Source organism: Salmo salar, chromosome ssa27, assembly GCF_905237065.1.
Source record: "Salmo salar chromosome ssa27, Ssal_v3.1, whole genome shotgun sequence".
NCBI lineage: Eukaryota > Metazoa > Chordata > Actinopteri > Salmoniformes > Salmonidae > Salmo > Salmo salar.
The window spans coordinates 12257514-12274567 of record NC_059468.1 but is presented as its reverse complement, the minus strand read 5'-3'; the positions used below and the strand labels follow the sequence as shown (position 1 = coordinate 12274567).

Genomic DNA, 17054 nt, shown 5'->3' with positions numbered 1-17054 from the left:
CAGGCAAAAGCATAAACTGAGCATGCATTTCACTGATCCAACGTCAGCATGTGTTTGTTATATCCCACAATGGTTGCACGACGAGGACGCCATTTTGGTAAGGGCAGACCACTCAAATAAAACAGATATATTTTGTTATTTTGAGAAATATGTCATGCATGCAAGCAACTTCTGAAAACATTGATAAATATTGAGATGTACAAATAGCATATAATTTATTAAGTCTTTAAAATAAGTAACACTTTTTAAAGGTAGTTTAGCTAAACTGATAAAAAAAACGGGATGTAAAATTATAATTCATAAAACTACACTATTACTCACGCAAAGACTTCTGAAGCAAAATAAAAAAAAAATCTTTCTATGAAAACATGAAAAATACAGAATTTCAGCATGAAGACCATTGTAACGAGAATAAGCTTCAATACAATAAAATACAGAAAAAAATGTTTGATCAAAACATACTGTATTATAATACAACATCAAAAAATATAGAATATAGAAAATGTGTAGAATACAGGATATATATAGAATACAGGATATCTTCTGATATGAAAGTTAAGAGCCAACGTTAAAAAAAATGTGCAGTATCCGGGGGGTTCTGGCAGGTGGGGTTGGGAGTGTCACCGTGTTGCAAGGCGAGTTGTTCATTGTTCTAATTGAGTCCCACTAGCCCGGCGCTAACGCCCCATAGTCTCAGTGCTGCAAGATCATCTCTCCCCTCAAGAGCTGGCTCCTTTACCTGACAGTCACTGAGAAACAAACACATCCTAACTTAAAGCTCACCTAAACACATAGTTATTTACACTGAACAAAAATATAAAGGCAACATGCAACAATTTCAAAGATTTTACTGAGTTACAGTTCATATAAAGAAATCAGTCAATTGAAATAAATGTATTAGGCCATAATCTATGAATTTCAACTGACTGGGAATACAGATTTGCATCTGTTGGTCACGATACCTTAAAAGAATGTTAGGGGCGTGGATCAAAAAAACAGTCGGTATCTGGTGTGACCACCATTTGCTTCATGCAGCGCGATACATCTCCTTTGTATAGAGTTGATCAGGCTGCTGCCTGTGGAATGTTGTCCCACTCCTCTTCAATGGCTAATTTTTACACTGCTGCTACTCTCTGTTTATTATCTATGCATTGTCACTTTAACTCTACCTACATGTACATATTACCTCAATTACCTCGACTAACCGGTACCCCCACACATTGACTCTGTACCGGTACACCCTGTATATAGCCTCACTATTGTTATTTTACTGCTGCTCTCTAATTATTTGTTACTTTTATTTCATTTTTTTTTACTTATCTATTTTTTACTTAACACTTTTTTTTTTAACTGCGTTATTGGTTAAAGGCTTGTAAGTAAGCGTTTCACTGTAAGGTCTACACCTGTTGTATTCGGCGCATGTGACAAATACAATTTGATTTGATGGCGGCTGATGAATGGCACGACAATGGGCCTCAGGATCTAGTTGCGGTTTCTCTGTGCATTAAAATTGCCATCGATTAAATGCAATTGTGTTCATTGTCCGTAGCATATGCCAGCCCATATCATAACCCCACCACCACCATGTGGCACTCTGTTCACAATGTTGACATCAGCAAACCGCTCACCCACACAATGCCCGATACTGTTGAAACCGGGATTCATCCGTGAAGAGCACACTTCTCCAGCATGACAGTGGCTATCGAAGATGAGCATTTTCCCACTGAAGTCGGTTATGAAGTCGAACTGCAGTCAGGTCCAGACCCTGATGAGGACGACGAGCATGCAGATGAGCTTCCCTGAGACAGTTTCTGACAGTTTGAGGAGAAATGTTGCAGTTGTGCAAACCCACAGTTTCATCAGCTCTCCTGGTGGCTGGTCTCAGACAATCCCGTAGGTGAAGAAGCCGGATGTGGAGGTCCTGGGCTGTCGTGGTTAAACGTGGTCTGCGGTTGTGAGGTCGGTTGGATGTACTGCCATATTCTTTTAAACAACATTGAAGGCGGCTTATGGAAGAGAAATGAACATTAAATTATCTGGCAACAGCTCTGGTGGACATTCCTGCAGTCAGCATGCCAATTGCACACTCCCTCAAAACTTGAGAAATCTGTGGCTTTGTGTTGTGTGACAAAACTGCACATTTTAGAGTGGCCTTTTATTGTCCACAGCACAAGGTGAACCTGTGTAATGATCATGCTATTTAATCAGCTTCCTGACATACCACACTTAACAGGTGGATGGATTATCTTGGCAAAGGAGAAATGCTCACTAAAAAGGATGTAAACACATTTTTGCACTGAATTTGACACAAACAAGCTATTTGTGCGTATGGAACATTTCTGGGATCTTTTATTTCAGCTCATGATATGGGACCAACACTTTAAATGTTGTGTTTATATTTTTGTTCAGTGTATATTGTCTACACTCAGAATATATACCACATTGTACACACATACTTTTGATGGGATGCTCAACTATCACATACACATACACACACACAAGATACACTCCCACTGTAAATGAAAATCATCCCCCTCCAATTAACACACAAACACACACACAGAGAGATTGATTTAGGCTAATTCATTCTACACACTGGGATGCTAAACTCAAAGTGGTACCTGAAGTAGTAGCCGCTCTTCTCCTCCAGCCCCTCAGTGACGGCGCAGTAGATGGTGGTCTGGGCCCCCTCCCTGGGGGTCTTCATCAGAAGCCAGGCGGGGGCTGACAGCATGGAACTCAGCGTGGGGTACTTTGACTGCGAGTGGCGCCACAGCTCTGTCCGGATAACCCCAGGGTGCAGGGAATACGACGTCACTCCAGTACCTGATGGGGTGAGTGTAGGGATAGGGCCACTAACCTTAAAATGTTGACAATCAGAGACATCATGTGGCAGAGAGCAATGCACTGTACACCAGTTATGACCTGATTTTGAAGCAACATGATTTGTTTGTATAATGTTTGCTGTGGATACTAAGACTGCTACTGATGGGGGAGAAGGGGAGAAAACAGCATTAATAGGTAAAGAATCATTAAATACAGTAATTGCATAGGTCCGATTATTTTTACGGTTAACGCCAAGATACTTGATGAATACTCTGCAACAACGGCCTCAAATCACTCCGCACCCCAATGCACATTACAAAAACAAAAGATAAGCCTTGACACCCCTCTCAGCCAACTGGTACAGGCTTGAATCCACTAATAAACATTAGTTCCCTTATCTTTAGCCATGCATTGCTAAACCACCATAAACTACAGTAAAATCCATCCATAACTACGGTAAAATCCACATTGATTGTTAACCAATAAATGTAGACTAACAGTGTATGTGTTGAAGCATTTATTATGGTGTTTTCTGAACCCGCACAAAGTTATGGCCCATTGGTATTGTATTCCCATTTATTGGTTAACTGGGGTTCATTACCATTACAGTACATTTAGCCATTGAACAGGATATGTAGTGGAAATGGAAAAATCTCCTAGTTGCATTACCTAATTTCCTACACATAACTAGGTTAATTCATTTTAATTGGTCTAATTTCTAACTACATGTACATGAGTAGTAATACGTAATAGAGCTGTAATAAGGCAACCCCTCACCTTTGGTCCTTCGTGCCAGCTCCCTGGAGAAGAGGAGGTTGGCCAGTTTGCTCTGCTTGTAGGCAATTACTGAGTTGTACCCCTTCTTATCAAAGTTAAGGTCATCATAGTGGATTTTCCCTGAAAGAGAATGAGGTAGAGCCAGATAAAGCTATAACTCAATTGATGATATTTGTTTTATTAGAAAAATATCTGGTCAGAATGGGCTTACCGCCTTGATGTGCGATGCTAGACACAGTGACGACGCGGCTGGGGGTGGAAGCTTTCAGCATGTCCAGGAGCAGATTGGTCAATAGGAAGTGACCTAGGTGATTGACAGCAAATTGACTCTCAAACCCGTCCACTGTGAAGCTTTTGGGACATAGCATTATACCTGTGAGGAGTAGAGGGTTGAGTACTTAACGGATGGTTAAATAAAAATCAGGCCCACAACTTTGACAACGAAAAACATGCTATAGATCAAAGGAGGATCTTCGATGACAACACCAACACAATTCAGGCTCTCAAAGCATGTTGGGTAAATGAAACTGATGCTTTCACCTGCGTTGTTGATAAGTATGTCCAGACGGGTCTCCGTGGCAATGAATTCCCTGGCAAACTGTCGTACTGACCCGAGGGAGGCCAGGTTTAGTTGTTGCACCACCACGTTAGTATTTCCAGTAGAACTGCGGATCTCTGTTGCAGCGGCCTCTCCCCTGGTGAGGTCTCGGCAAGCCATGATCACCCGGGCTCCTGAGAACACGCAGTACCGTCCGTCTGAGAACACCTTCATCACATTCCCCTCCAATAGAATATATAGGATCAGCCCTATCATCAGCTGAACAACATCCACAAATGTACCACACCCCGTCACTAAGCCCCCTATACTCATGCCTTCCATTGAATAGCCCCCACAATTGCCCTTAAACCCCCATTTTCCTCAGATTGCGTTGTAACTTGTTTGTGTTCAAAAGCGACATCCCATGAAAGGTAATGCAAATCACAACACAGTTACAGTCCAATAGAGAAGTGGTATATGCCTACTGTACCTCTCATGGCCATATCCCAGGCCGTCTCCTTGCCGATACCAGTGTTGGCACCAGTGATCACCACAGTCCTTCCATGCAGCTTGGCATGGCTGCGGCATATCCCACCGGCGATCCACTTTCTCAGTAAAACATAGCCTGGTTTGGAGACAAACAGCACTGAGACAAAATATCACTCTTACTTCTTCTTATGTTGACCTATGAACCTTGCACTAGAGGCACCCTGCCTGTTGATTGTGTAAGAACTGACAGGTCAGCAGCCTAAATCATGGGAATAGAAAGCATGGTCATTGGTCACATTGGCCCACAATGCTTTTGCTACTTGTCGCTTTTAATCATGGGACTATATTTGGAACATGTGGAAGAGAAAACATCCTCATTTTGGCGCACCAATGTGATCAATCCATGGACAGGGAAAGATCGAGCAACTGATGGCACAACCTTTGTTATTGGCATTGTGTAAAAAAGTCTAAGGCCGATACGAGAGAGTGTCTAAATAGGTGCTGTTGAGACAACAGTTCAAAAGACAGTGACTCTGGTTCCACACGGGAGGAATATCACAAACCCTAATCTATCACGATTAAAATCTCTCTACCAAACGAGATTTAATCCAGGTTTAACATTTTTCAAGTCTATGCAATAGACCCTTTGTTGTGGGAGTAGGAATTGTTAACACACTTAATGGACAAGGTAGCATATACTGTATGTGCAATTGTAAAGTATTTACACACATAATAGTATATATCAGGATCTTGGAGCTACAGGGAATAAACACGTTTAAAATCACAACCCTTAAACAGACACTACAATACAAATGAACCACATACCACGGTCAGTCATCCTTCAGTGATTCTGTTGATTTTCATGAAAATCAAGATAAATGTATAATACAATCTGAAGAATTGTACATCCCGTATGTCACAACATATGTCACGCGGTCAGTTTTGATATACAATACTCTCTGTGGGTATTTTATTAGTGTTAACCTGGTTTTGTTGAAATGAGGCTACAATTTACCGAGACTACATGTCCATGTAGAAATGTTAGAAACTATTTTACCGTTACAGAAAACTGTAAAAGTAATTGAAATGAGGTCTGAAACCTACAATACATCAAGATAACTTGCTAAGCAATAGAGCTGTGACTTACTGATGGTTGACACTGTAGTCACAGCGCCGTACTTGACTAGCTGGTTTTTCTTCAATTCTTTCCACATCTTATCAGCTGTTGTTGCCAAAATTATTTGACCACCCCAGACAAGACAATTACATTTTAGCCTAGTAAATCATGAGCTTATCGAGTCTGGTTCGTCTTCTTGAACTCGGTTGCTTTAAATGTTGTTATAGCACAAGCAATGATACAGCTCGAGTAGCTATGAATAGGTCTAAGTATCTTACATACGAGGTTCTAAGTCTTATAGTCCGATTAAACCAGGACTACTCCCTTGACCAGTCAGTGACCACGTTTACATGCACACCAATATCCCGTTATTATTCGGGATACTTAAGTATTCTGTTTTTGAGTTGATGCATATAAACATCATATCCCGTTTACAATAACCCGAAAAAACGTGTATCCCGGTTATGTGAAACCAGGACAAGATGCCTGGGATATGTTGATTTTAGATGGGATACTGTGGCATGTAAACATCTAATGTTGTTTTTCGCGGTCTGCGCAGGCTCAGTCGCGCATATTATGGGTGTTGTGTGTGATGACTTCAAAAAGTAGGCTACCTGCGCAGTTCGATCCACCATAATCATTTGTTTTGCTGATACTCCAGACTGGACCGTATTGACTACTTTCAAGTTTCTGCTTATAATTTCAGACATTTGGTAGGCCATTTGTTTATCAACTATACATTTACTGAACAGAAATATAAACGCAACATGCAACAATATCAACGAGTTTACTATGTTACAGTACATATAAGGAAATCAGTCAATTGAAATAAATTCATTAGACCCTAAGCAATGGATTTCACATGACTGGGCATGGGCGTCGCCATGGGTGGGCCTCGGAGGGTATATGCCCACCCACTTGGGAGCCAGGCACACCCACAGAGTAGCCATGCCCAACCAATCAGAATTAGTTTTTCCCCACAAAAGGGCTTTATTAAAGACAGAAATACTCCTCAAACACATACTGCCCTATTATTTAAAACAACATTGGAGTTGTTGCTTATGGTAGAGAAATTAACATTAAATTATCTGGCAACAGCTCTGGTGGACATTCCTACAGTCAGCATGCCAATTGCACCCTCGCTCAACAATTGAGACATCTGTGTCATTGTGTTGTGACAAAACTGCACATTTTAGAGTGGCCTTTTATGGTCCCCAGCACAAGGTGCAATGAACATGCCATTTAATCAGCTTCTTGATATGCCACACCTGTCAGGTGGATGGATTATCTTGGCAAAGGAGAAATGCTCACTAACAGAAATGTAAAGAAATTTGTACAGAACATTTGAGGGAATTAGCTTTTTGTGCGTATCGAAAGTTTCTGGGATCTTTTATTTCAGGTCATGAAACATAGGACCAACACTTTACATGTTGCGTTTATATTTTTGTTCAGTATAGATACATGAAGCTTCTCTTCGGTCATTACTTGTTGCCCTAGAAGTAGTGCTCACCAGAATAATGTCTTACATCGATAGAATGAACGGAACAATCAAATTAACACCGGTAAAGTTGTCTGTTTGCTTTAGGGACCAGGAGAAAACGCAATAACTCCAAAACAGTGGAAAGACCACGTGCAAAATGCCCAATGTAATGAGTTTGACAGGTTTTAAGGAAATGAAAAGCTGAGAAAACAATGAAACACGTTTCTGATTAGACTTCAGTTCGTCTTGGGCATTATTATTTTATGTGGTTGAAATACTGTCTGCTTGTATAACAGAGTCAAAAACACACATTTCACGCACTTAGCATTTTCTCAAGAGATAATATTAATTCACTGCTGTTACCGAGACAAAATTAATATTTGTGGTATCATTTAACTGCAAAAAATGCATAAATCTGCAGGATTTATTATATTACACTACATGTGAAAGGTTATAAACTCAGCAAAAAATAAACATCCTCTCACTGTCAACTGCGTTTATTTTCAGCAAACTTAACATGTGTAAATATTTGCATGAATATAACAAGATTAAACAACTGAGACATAAACTGAACAAGTTCCACAGACATGTGACTAACAGAAATTGAATAATGTGTCCCTGAACAAAGGGGGGGTCAAAATCAAAAGTAACAGTCAGTATCTGGTGTGGGTACCAGCTGCATTAAGTATGGTGGTGCATTTCCTCCTCATGGACTGCCCCAGATTTGCCAGTTCTTGCTGTGAGATGTTACCCCACTCTTCCACCAAGGCACCTGCAAGTTCCTGGACATTTCTAGGGGGAATGGCCCTAGCCCTCATCCTCCGATCCAACAGGTCCCAGACGTGCTCAATGAGATTGAGATCCGGGCTCTTCGCTGGCCATGGCAGAACACTGACATTCCTGTCTTGCAGGAAATCACACACAGAACGAGCAGTATGGCTGGTGGCATTGTCATGCTGGAGGGTCATGTCAGGATGAGTCTGCAGGAAGGGTACCACATGAGGGAGGAAGATGTAATGCACAGCGTTGAGATTGCCTGCATTGACAACAAGCTCAGTCCGATGATGCTGTGACACACTGCCCCAGACCATGACGGACCCTCCACTTCCAAATCGATCCCACTCCAGAGTACAGGTCTTGGTGTAATGCTCATGCCTTCGACGATGAACGCAAATCCGACCATCACCCCTGGTGAGACACAACCGCGACTCGTCAGAGAAGAGCACTTTTTGCCAGTCCTGTCTGGTCCAGCGACGGTGGGTTTGTGCCCATAGGCGACGTTGTTGCCGGTGATGTCTGGTGAGGACCTACCTTACAACAGGCCTACAGGCCCTCAGTCCAGCCTCTCTCAGCCTATTGTGGACAGTCTGAGCACTGACGGAGGGATTGTGCGTTCCTGGTGTAACTCGGGCTGTTGTTGTTGCCATCCTGTACATGTCCCGCAGGTGTGATGTTCGGATGTACCGATCCTGTGCAGGTGTTATTACACATGGTCTGCCACTGCGAGGACGATCAGCTGTCCATCCTGTCTCCCTGTAGCGCTGTCTTAGGCGTCTCACAGTATGGACAATCTATTGCCCTGGCCACATCTGCAGTCCTCATGCCTCCTTGCAGCATGCCTAAGGCACGTTCACGCAGATGAGCAGGGACCCTGGGCATCTTTCTTTTGGTGTTTTTCAGAGTCAGTAGAAAGGCCTCTTTAGTGTCCTAAGTTTTCATAACTGTGACCTTAATTGCCTACTGTCTGTAAGCTGTAAGTGTCTTAAAACCTCATAAGGATTAGCCCCTTTTTTTCAGTTTTCGCCTAAAATGACACCCAAATCTAACTGTCTGTAGCTCAGGCCCTGAAGAAAGGATATGCATATTCCTGGTACCATTTGAAAGGAAACACTTTGAAGTTTATGGAAATGTGAAAGGAATGTAGTAGAAAATAACACAATAGATCTGGTAAAAGATAATACAAAGAAAAAAACAACCGTTCTTTTGTATTTTTTTGTACCATCATCTTTGAAATGCAAGAGAAAGGCTATGATGTATTATTCCAGTCCAGGTGCAATTTAGATTTAGGCCACTAGATGGCATCAGTGTATGTGCAAAGTGTTAGACTGATCCAATGAACCATTGCATTTCTGTTCAAACTTTTGTATCAAGCCTGCCCAAATGTGCCTAATTTGTTTATTAATAACTTTTCATGTTCAAAATTGTGCACTCTCCTCAAACAATAGCATGGTATTCTTCCACTGTAATAGCTACTGTAAATTGGACAGTGCAGTTAGATTAACAAGAATTTAAAATCAGTTATGTCTATGTCCTGGGAAATTTGGCTACCTGGGGCGGCAGGTAGCCTAGTGGTTAGAGTGTTGGACTTATAACCGAAAGGTTGCAAGATTGAATCCCTGAGCTGACAAAAAAAAATCTTTGTTCTGCCCCTGAACAAGGCAGTTAACTCACTGTTCCTAGGCTGTCATTGAAAATAAGAATTTGTTCTTAACTGACTTGCCTAGTAAAATAAATAAAACCTCATGCTAATTGAATTAGCCTGTGTTTGCTCAACTGTCCTGTGGAAGAGACACCAATTCTGAAGAAGTTAATGACTGTTCCACAGGTGCATGTTCATTAATTGTTCATGGTTCATTGAACAAGCATGGGAAACCCTTTACAATCTGTGAAGTTATTTCGATTTTTATGAATTATCTTTGAAAGACAGGGTCCTGAAAAAGGGACGTTTCTTTTTTTGCTGAGTTTAGGTCTACAGTCAGTTTCCATATTTCAGTTACTATTCCATTTAACCATCGTTCAGCTGCTCCCCCTCAATTTCGACATTGGTAGCAGTATGATGACACATGGTAGGACCAAGTCTATGGGTAGGACCTAGTGTGCCAACTACTGGCCTATTGCAGGGCTACTATTTCAAAAGAGTGACAGTCAAAGCAAATAGGACAAAAAGCTATAGCTAGATTTTGCATTGGCAAATTATTTTATTATAAGTAAAAATCTGATAATCATACTGTTGACGTTTGATTGGCAAGCTACACTGATATCGATATTGAGTTAGTAGTGCATTTGGAAATAATCTAATCAATTGCAACATTGAGGAAATATGCGTAAACATTGTTTGATTGAATCACTGGGATTGATGGTAGGTCGCGTGAATTTTGTAATGCGCCCGCCAGAGGGCGGCGCTCCTGTACGTATACCGGCGCTGCCGCGTAAAATTACTCTTACCGGTAGCTAGCTACTAGCTAGCTTTCGCTTTGCCTAGCCAGGTAAAGTTATATTTGTTTTAGGCGGTTGCCCATATCGCTAGCTATGGCTCATATTCACATGTAGAACAATATTAGATAGATAGCTCAGCTAGCTAACTTTAATTATACCGTCGTTATCCAGCCAGTTCGATACGTGAATTATTAGCTAGCTAGCAATGATGTTAGCTAGCTAACAGTTTGCTACCAACTTTGTCGGTTTGTTAATTAACTAGCTTCGTTAGTCAGCCACTGCTAATACCTCCAGTTGTCACTTGACCCTGGTCTTATATCGGGCAGCTGGACTGGTGTTCGAGGCTACATACAGATTGTTAGCTAGCTAAATTAGTTAGCTAGCCAACACCTACGTCGTCGTCTATTTCAATGAACCCACACACAAGCACGAGCTAGCTACGTTTTCTCAGAATTGTTCCGCTAAGTCTCTGGTTTCGCCTAGCTCAAATCAAATGTTATTTTTAAACATATTTTGCAGATGTTATCCCAGGTGCAGTGAAATGCTTATATTTCTTACTGCAACGGTGCAGTAATACCTAACAATACACGCAAATCCCCCAATATTTTAAGAAAGACATTCAGAAGTATAAACTAGCTAAATGTTAGTTTGGTTGTGGGGCCTTAACTATATCGGGTTGGCGTTTGAGAGCAGTGTTGGTGTTAAGATGGTCGTGCAAGTAACTTCATCATTTGCAGATCATTCTTCAAAACATGTTGAAATGGAAGATTGACTAAATTAACGTTGGTTAGAAGGTAGACTAGCATACTACTATTGATTCTGGTAATCGCAGTTTCTACGACTATTTGAAAGCGAAAGTGGAGAGACTTTAACATTGGCTGCAACATTGTAACAAACCGTCTGACAACTTGTACTAAGAATCGCATAATGTGGAGATAGTCATATAATTTACACAAATGTATCAAAAATATCTGCGGGTGTATTATCAGTTGCAAATCCAATTTGAACAAATTAGATTTTTGGAAGACGTCAACAAAGTTAGAATCGTGTGCTTTTCAGGATGGAGATGGGCACCCCGCCCGTTTTTAAGATTGTAGCGAATCAGAGTGTCTACATCAAAAACTGGAAGTGACGTAGGCATTTGCTTGTGCAGTCCTAAGCGAGCCGAAAAGGGAAAAACGGTAGCAGTCACCATTCTTCTACAGATCTGTTTTTCACTTCATGGTAAGGTGCGTAACGTATATCCACGTTTTATTGTACTTTATCCTTTTTATTTAACTTTGGAAAAAGAGTGAACAAGGTCAGAGTCATGGCATGCTTCGTGAATAGATTTAGATGTTGCTAGTTGTTGAACTCAGTTAGCTTGCTTGCTAACTAGTTAGCTAGCAGTGGTGTTAGCTCAAGCTCACGTCTTGCTGTTTTGCATGGAGCCATGTTGCAGAATGTGCTGCAGGATTCAATGCACACGCGCACTGCACATATCCGAACGTCACTAGCTACTGATCCAGGACAAGTTAGTTTGTACTACTTGTAAGGAAAGTGAAGATTAGAAGACAGGAAGCTGATCTTGGACCAGCGTACATGAGCATCATTTTCTCCTCGCACCCTGAGTTACTGGTAGCTAGTTAGCTAATCGTAGCTAACTCAAAATGTAGCTATGTTTTATTTCCAACGAATGTAGCCGGCTAGTAGCTAATAACTGAAACTTGATCGTTGCTTATGAGTAATTCAAGCAAAAGTATCAAAACTGCTGTTTGCCCTCTACAGAGAACATGGTGGCGTCATGCTATTGAAATGACATTTTGATCATGTTAAATGATACATTACAAAGAATATACTGTACATTTTGTTTAACATTATTCTATTAGGCCGTGCATTAGGCGTGTTTTATTTATATATATATATATATATACATTCAGTGGAAGGCCGCAATATTTGTTATTATTGGTGTATTTGTAGCTTTAATATATTTAATTATTATATTAATGGAATTTATACACACAGTTCATGCATACAATTTGGTTAAGACAGTAAAAATAACATACTTTTTTTTTTTTCATCTCTAACTACAACCACAATGGCTGTCCATTTAAAACTGGACAGCACATACACAGTGAATAACATACACAAGGAGCAAGAGTTGATCCTCCACTTTCTGACTTTGCATGATTGCCACACCGTCTTGTCCACATTATGTGCCAATATCCTAAAAGGTGATCATAGATTATCATCATAACATCCTTATTATATCAACTCATTTACAGATATGAGCATGGCGGACTCAGACGTCAACATGACAGACTCTGAGGTCAATGTGACTGACTCAGAGCTCCACATGGAGTGTGTGGAGGAGGATCTGACGCCGTGGCAACAGCAACCAGAAGAGGAAATGGAAGAAGCAAGCAAGGGCCCAAGTAAAGGTGAGTGTGCGGTTTGCAGACTCAATTTAACCTGCTTCCCGGGGTCATGTCATTTTGTATGTTTTGGGACTCAATTCTCATTTGCAACAGTTTCAAAATAGACAACTGTAAATGGTGAGTCTGTATTGTCATATTCTACCGTCAGTTCATGGTTCTTTAAATTGCCTTCCCAGTACCAGCACCTCCCGATGACACTTCAGTGATACCCCTCAGCGATGGCAGTAGCATCACAACCAAACGTATGTCTGCCCTTGGTGAGTGCTCTGGAATGGTACACTATATATACAAAAGTATGTGGACACCCCTTCAAATTAGTGGATTCGGCTATTTCAGCCAAAGCTGTTGCTGACAGGTGTATGACATCGAGCACACCAGCATGGAATCTCCATAGACAAACACTAAAGAGCTTAGTGACTTTCAACGTGGCACCGTCATAGGATGCCACCTTTCCAACAAGTCAGTCCGTCAAATTTATGCCCTGCTAGAGCTGCCCTGGTCAACTCTAAGTGCTCTTATTGTGAAGTGGAAAAGTCTAGGAGCAACAACGGCTGAGCCGCAAAGTGGTAGGCCACACAAGCTCACAGAACGGGACTGCTAAGTGCTGAAGTGTATAGCAATCGTCTGTCCTTGGTTGCAACATTCACTACCGAGTTCCATATTGCTTCTCGAAGCAACTTCAGCTTCATGAAATGGGTTTCCATGGCCGAGCAGCCACACACAAGCCTAAGATCACCATGCACAATGCCAAGTGTCGGCTACAGTGGCGTAAAGCTCGCCGTCAATGGACTCTGGAGCAGTCGAAGCCAGTTGAAGCCAGTTATCTGGAGTGATGAATCACGCTTCACCATCTGGCAGTCCGATGGACGAATCTGGGTTTGGCGGATGCCAGGAGAACGCTACCTGCCCCAATGCATAGTGCCAACTGTAAAGTTTGGTTGAGGAGGAATAATTGTCTGGGGCTGTTTTTCATGGTTCGGGCTAGGCCCCTTAGTTCTAGTGAAAGGAAATCTTGAAGCAACAGTATACAATGACATTCTAGACGATTCTGTGCTTCCAACTTTGTGGCAACATTTTGTGGAAGGCCCTTTCCTGTTTCAGCATTTTTTACTTAACTAGGCAAGTCAGTTAAGAACAAATTCTTGCAAACAATGATTGCTAAACCCTAACCCGGATGACGCTGGGCCAATTGTGCGCCGCCCTATGGGACTCCCAATCACGGCCGGTTGTGATACAGCCTGGAATCGAACCAGGGTCTGTAGTGACGCCTCTAGCACTGAGATGCAGTGTCTTAGACCGCTGCGCCACTCAGGAGCATGGCAATTCATCGCCGGTGTACAAAGCGAGGTCCATACAGAAATGGTTTGTTGAGATCAGTGTGGAAGAACTTGACTAGCCTGTACAGAGCCCTGACCTAAACCCCATCAAATGCCTTTGTAATGAATTGGAATGCCGACTGCGAGCCAGGCCCAATCGCCCAACATCAGTGCCCGACCTTACTAATGGTCATGTTCCAACATCAAGTGGAAAGCCTTCCTAGGAGAGTGGTGGCTGTTAAAGCAGCAAAGGGGTACCAACTCCATATTAATGCCCATGATTTTTAAATGAGATGTTCAATGAGCAGGTGTCCACATACTTTTGGTCATGTAGTGTATTTAAAAATATAGGAATATGAGGTAACTGCCAAAATAAGTGTCTTAATAGGGTGTTGGGCCATCACAAGCCAGAACCGCTTCAATGCACCTTGGCATTGATTCTACAAGTAACTCTAACTCTATTGGAGGGATGTGACACCATTTTTCAAAAATAAAATGTTGTCTCAGGCGCTGCTCCAGAATCTCCCATAAGTGTTAAATTAGGTTTAGATCTGGTGACTGAGACGGCCATGGCATATGGTTTACATCATTTTCATGCTCGTGCCCTGTGGATGGGTCCATTTTCATCCTATGGGGGCATAGCCATGGTAGCCAAAATGATGGACTTCCCAGCATTTTTATACTTGACCCTTAGCATGATGCAATATTAATTGCTTAATTAACCCAGGAACTACACCTGTGTGGAAGCGCCTTCTTTCAATATACTTTGTATCCCTCATTTACTCAAATGTTTCCATTATTTTGACTTCACTTATTTCTTTTCTTACTTGTAGTCACAGTAGAATAAAACATGGTTCAATGGACACATGTAAGCAATCGGTGTAAGCCTCATAGGGAGTATATTGACTTTTGCCCATCTCTGCAGCACCATTACTACCCAAGCCAATGGTCTTGACGCAGGCTATGACTCAAGTGCTGCAGCCTTTTCAGACCTCCATGCCTCAGGTGCTGCATATGCCGACCACAATGTTGCCTAGCACAGGCAGCACCACTGGGCAGAACATCATATTCACCACACAGGTGAGGGACGTGTTGGTTCTTCATTCTATATTTCTATCTGAACCCTGCCCTGATTGTTCTCATTAGATTGCGTCTGAGCAGCGAACATTTAGGTTGACAACAGTGGACCAGGCAGCGCTTCATGGACTTGTGTTTTGCTACAGGAATAATGAGCCTCGAGTCATTGCTCTGATTGTTCTCTTTTTGTGGTGCAGAACATTCAAGGGGGGGGGCAGACCATAAGTGCCAAACCAGTAGGATATATCCTGAATGGCCAGCCCATCACCGTGCTGCCTGGTGGTAAGTAGCTAACATTAGACCACAGGAGGTTGGTGGCACCTTTAATTGGGGAGGACGGGCTCGTGGTAATGGCTGGATCGTAATAGGTGGAATGGTATCAAATAGATCAAACACATGGTTTCCCATGTGTTTGATGCCAGTCCATTCGCGCAGTTCCAGCCATAGTAGTGAGCCGTCCTCCCCTCAGCAGCCTGCATTAGACATGTCTATTCTTGTTATCTTACCAATGTCCTAACTAATTATTTCACAGCCCACCTGAAACCTAGAAGTAACCACCTTTAGTGGGATCCAGAGAAATGTGTTTTATGTTCTATTATTGTGTCACAAAATAACGAAAATGTATATTTTATCTGTGGGTAGTGTTCTGTAAAATGCAAATAGACAATAGCTACTGTATGATTTCATTATTATTCCAGTGAATTTTGTTGTTGACATTTAGTAAGTTTGCATAGAAAATAGATGCAACAATTGCCTGCTACGGTGTGTTTCCAATGAACTGTCTTGTGTCAATAAAAACAGCTGGACCTCGCAAAAACCTAGTGTTGAATAAAAATGGAGATCCTTGCACACTAATAAATTGGCAACAGTCTGTATGCCCTCCCACTTAACTGTTTCATGTCTCCAGTAGTCCACAAAAGCCACCGTTGATAGAATGCTAGAATGGACTAATATTTGCTATATTCTAATAATTCTAATGTGCCAACATATCGCCACGGTCCGTGCCATGGTGGAACTTGCACTCCTGTAAAGCTGAAATAATTGGATGGTGAAACTTGCATCCAGCCAACCCAGAAAAGCAAGGCGTAGCAATTTTAGGCATTCTTAAAAGTCAGGACAATCCTTTTCCTGCAAAGAAAAACATAATTGTTATAGTAGAAAAAATAGATTTAGCAAGCAGTAGGCTTTGGCATTTAGAATTAAATGTGTAGTGGAGCTTTATTGATATAGTTGAAGTCGGAAGTTTACATACACCTTAGCCAAATACATTTAAACTCAGTTTTTCACAATTCCTGACATTTAATCCTTGTAAAAATTCCCTGTCTTAGGTCAGTTAGGATCACCACTTTATTTTAAGAATGTGAAATGTCAGAATAATAGTAGAGAATTATTTATTTCAGCTTTCATTTCTTTCATCACATTCCCAGTGGGTCAGAAGTTTACATGCACTCAGTTAGTATTTGGTAGCATTGCCTTTAAATTGTTTAACTTGGGTCAAATGTTTCGGGTAGACTTCCACAAGCTTCCCACAATAAGTTGGGTGAATTTTGGCCATTCCTCCTGACAGAGCTGGTGTAACTGAGTCAGGTTTGTAGGCCTCCTTACTCGCACACGCCTTTTCAGTTCTGCCCACACATTTTCTATAGGATTGAGGTCAGGGCTTTGTGATGGCCACTCCAATAGCTTGACTTTGTTGTCCTTAAGCCATTTTGCCACAACTTTGGAAGTATGCTTGGGGTCATTGTCCATTTGGAAGACCCGTTTGTGACCAAGGTTTAACTTCCCGACTGATGTCTTGAGA

At 41.7% G+C, this 17054-nt stretch overlaps 1 protein-coding gene across 1 annotated transcript; it reads right to left on the bottom strand.

Annotated features, from left to right (window-relative positions):
* Positions 1-190: 190 nt before the first annotated feature.
* Positions 191-6284, bottom strand: LOC106588337 (retinol dehydrogenase 12). Its single transcript, XM_014177214.2, has 7 exons — positions 5778-6284; positions 4632-4766; positions 4144-4335; positions 3815-3976; positions 3604-3723; positions 2622-2826; positions 191-749 (listed from the first exon to the last, which is right to left on the bottom strand). The coding sequence occupies exons 1-7, from the start codon at positions 5842-5844 to the stop codon at positions 653-655; spliced, it is 978 nt and encodes a 325-aa protein (XP_014032689.1). The 5' UTR covers positions 5845-6284; the 3' UTR covers positions 191-652.
* Positions 6285-17054: the final 10770 nt, after the last annotated feature.

Bases quoted from the DNA above. Each gene is read 5' to 3' on its own strand.
- LOC106588337 (XM_014177214.2), bottom strand. From the start codon at position 5,844: ATGTGGAAAGAATTGAAGAAAAACCAGCTAGTCAAGTACGGCGCTGTG. The intron at 3,977-4,143 runs GTGAAAGCATCA...TACTCCTCACAG, and splicing joins CATACTTATCAACAACGCAG to GTATAATGCTATGTCCCAAA. The intron at 3,724-3,814 runs GTAAGCCCATTC...ATTCTCTTTCAG, and splicing joins TAGCATCGCACATCAAGGCG to GGAAAATCCACTATGATGAC.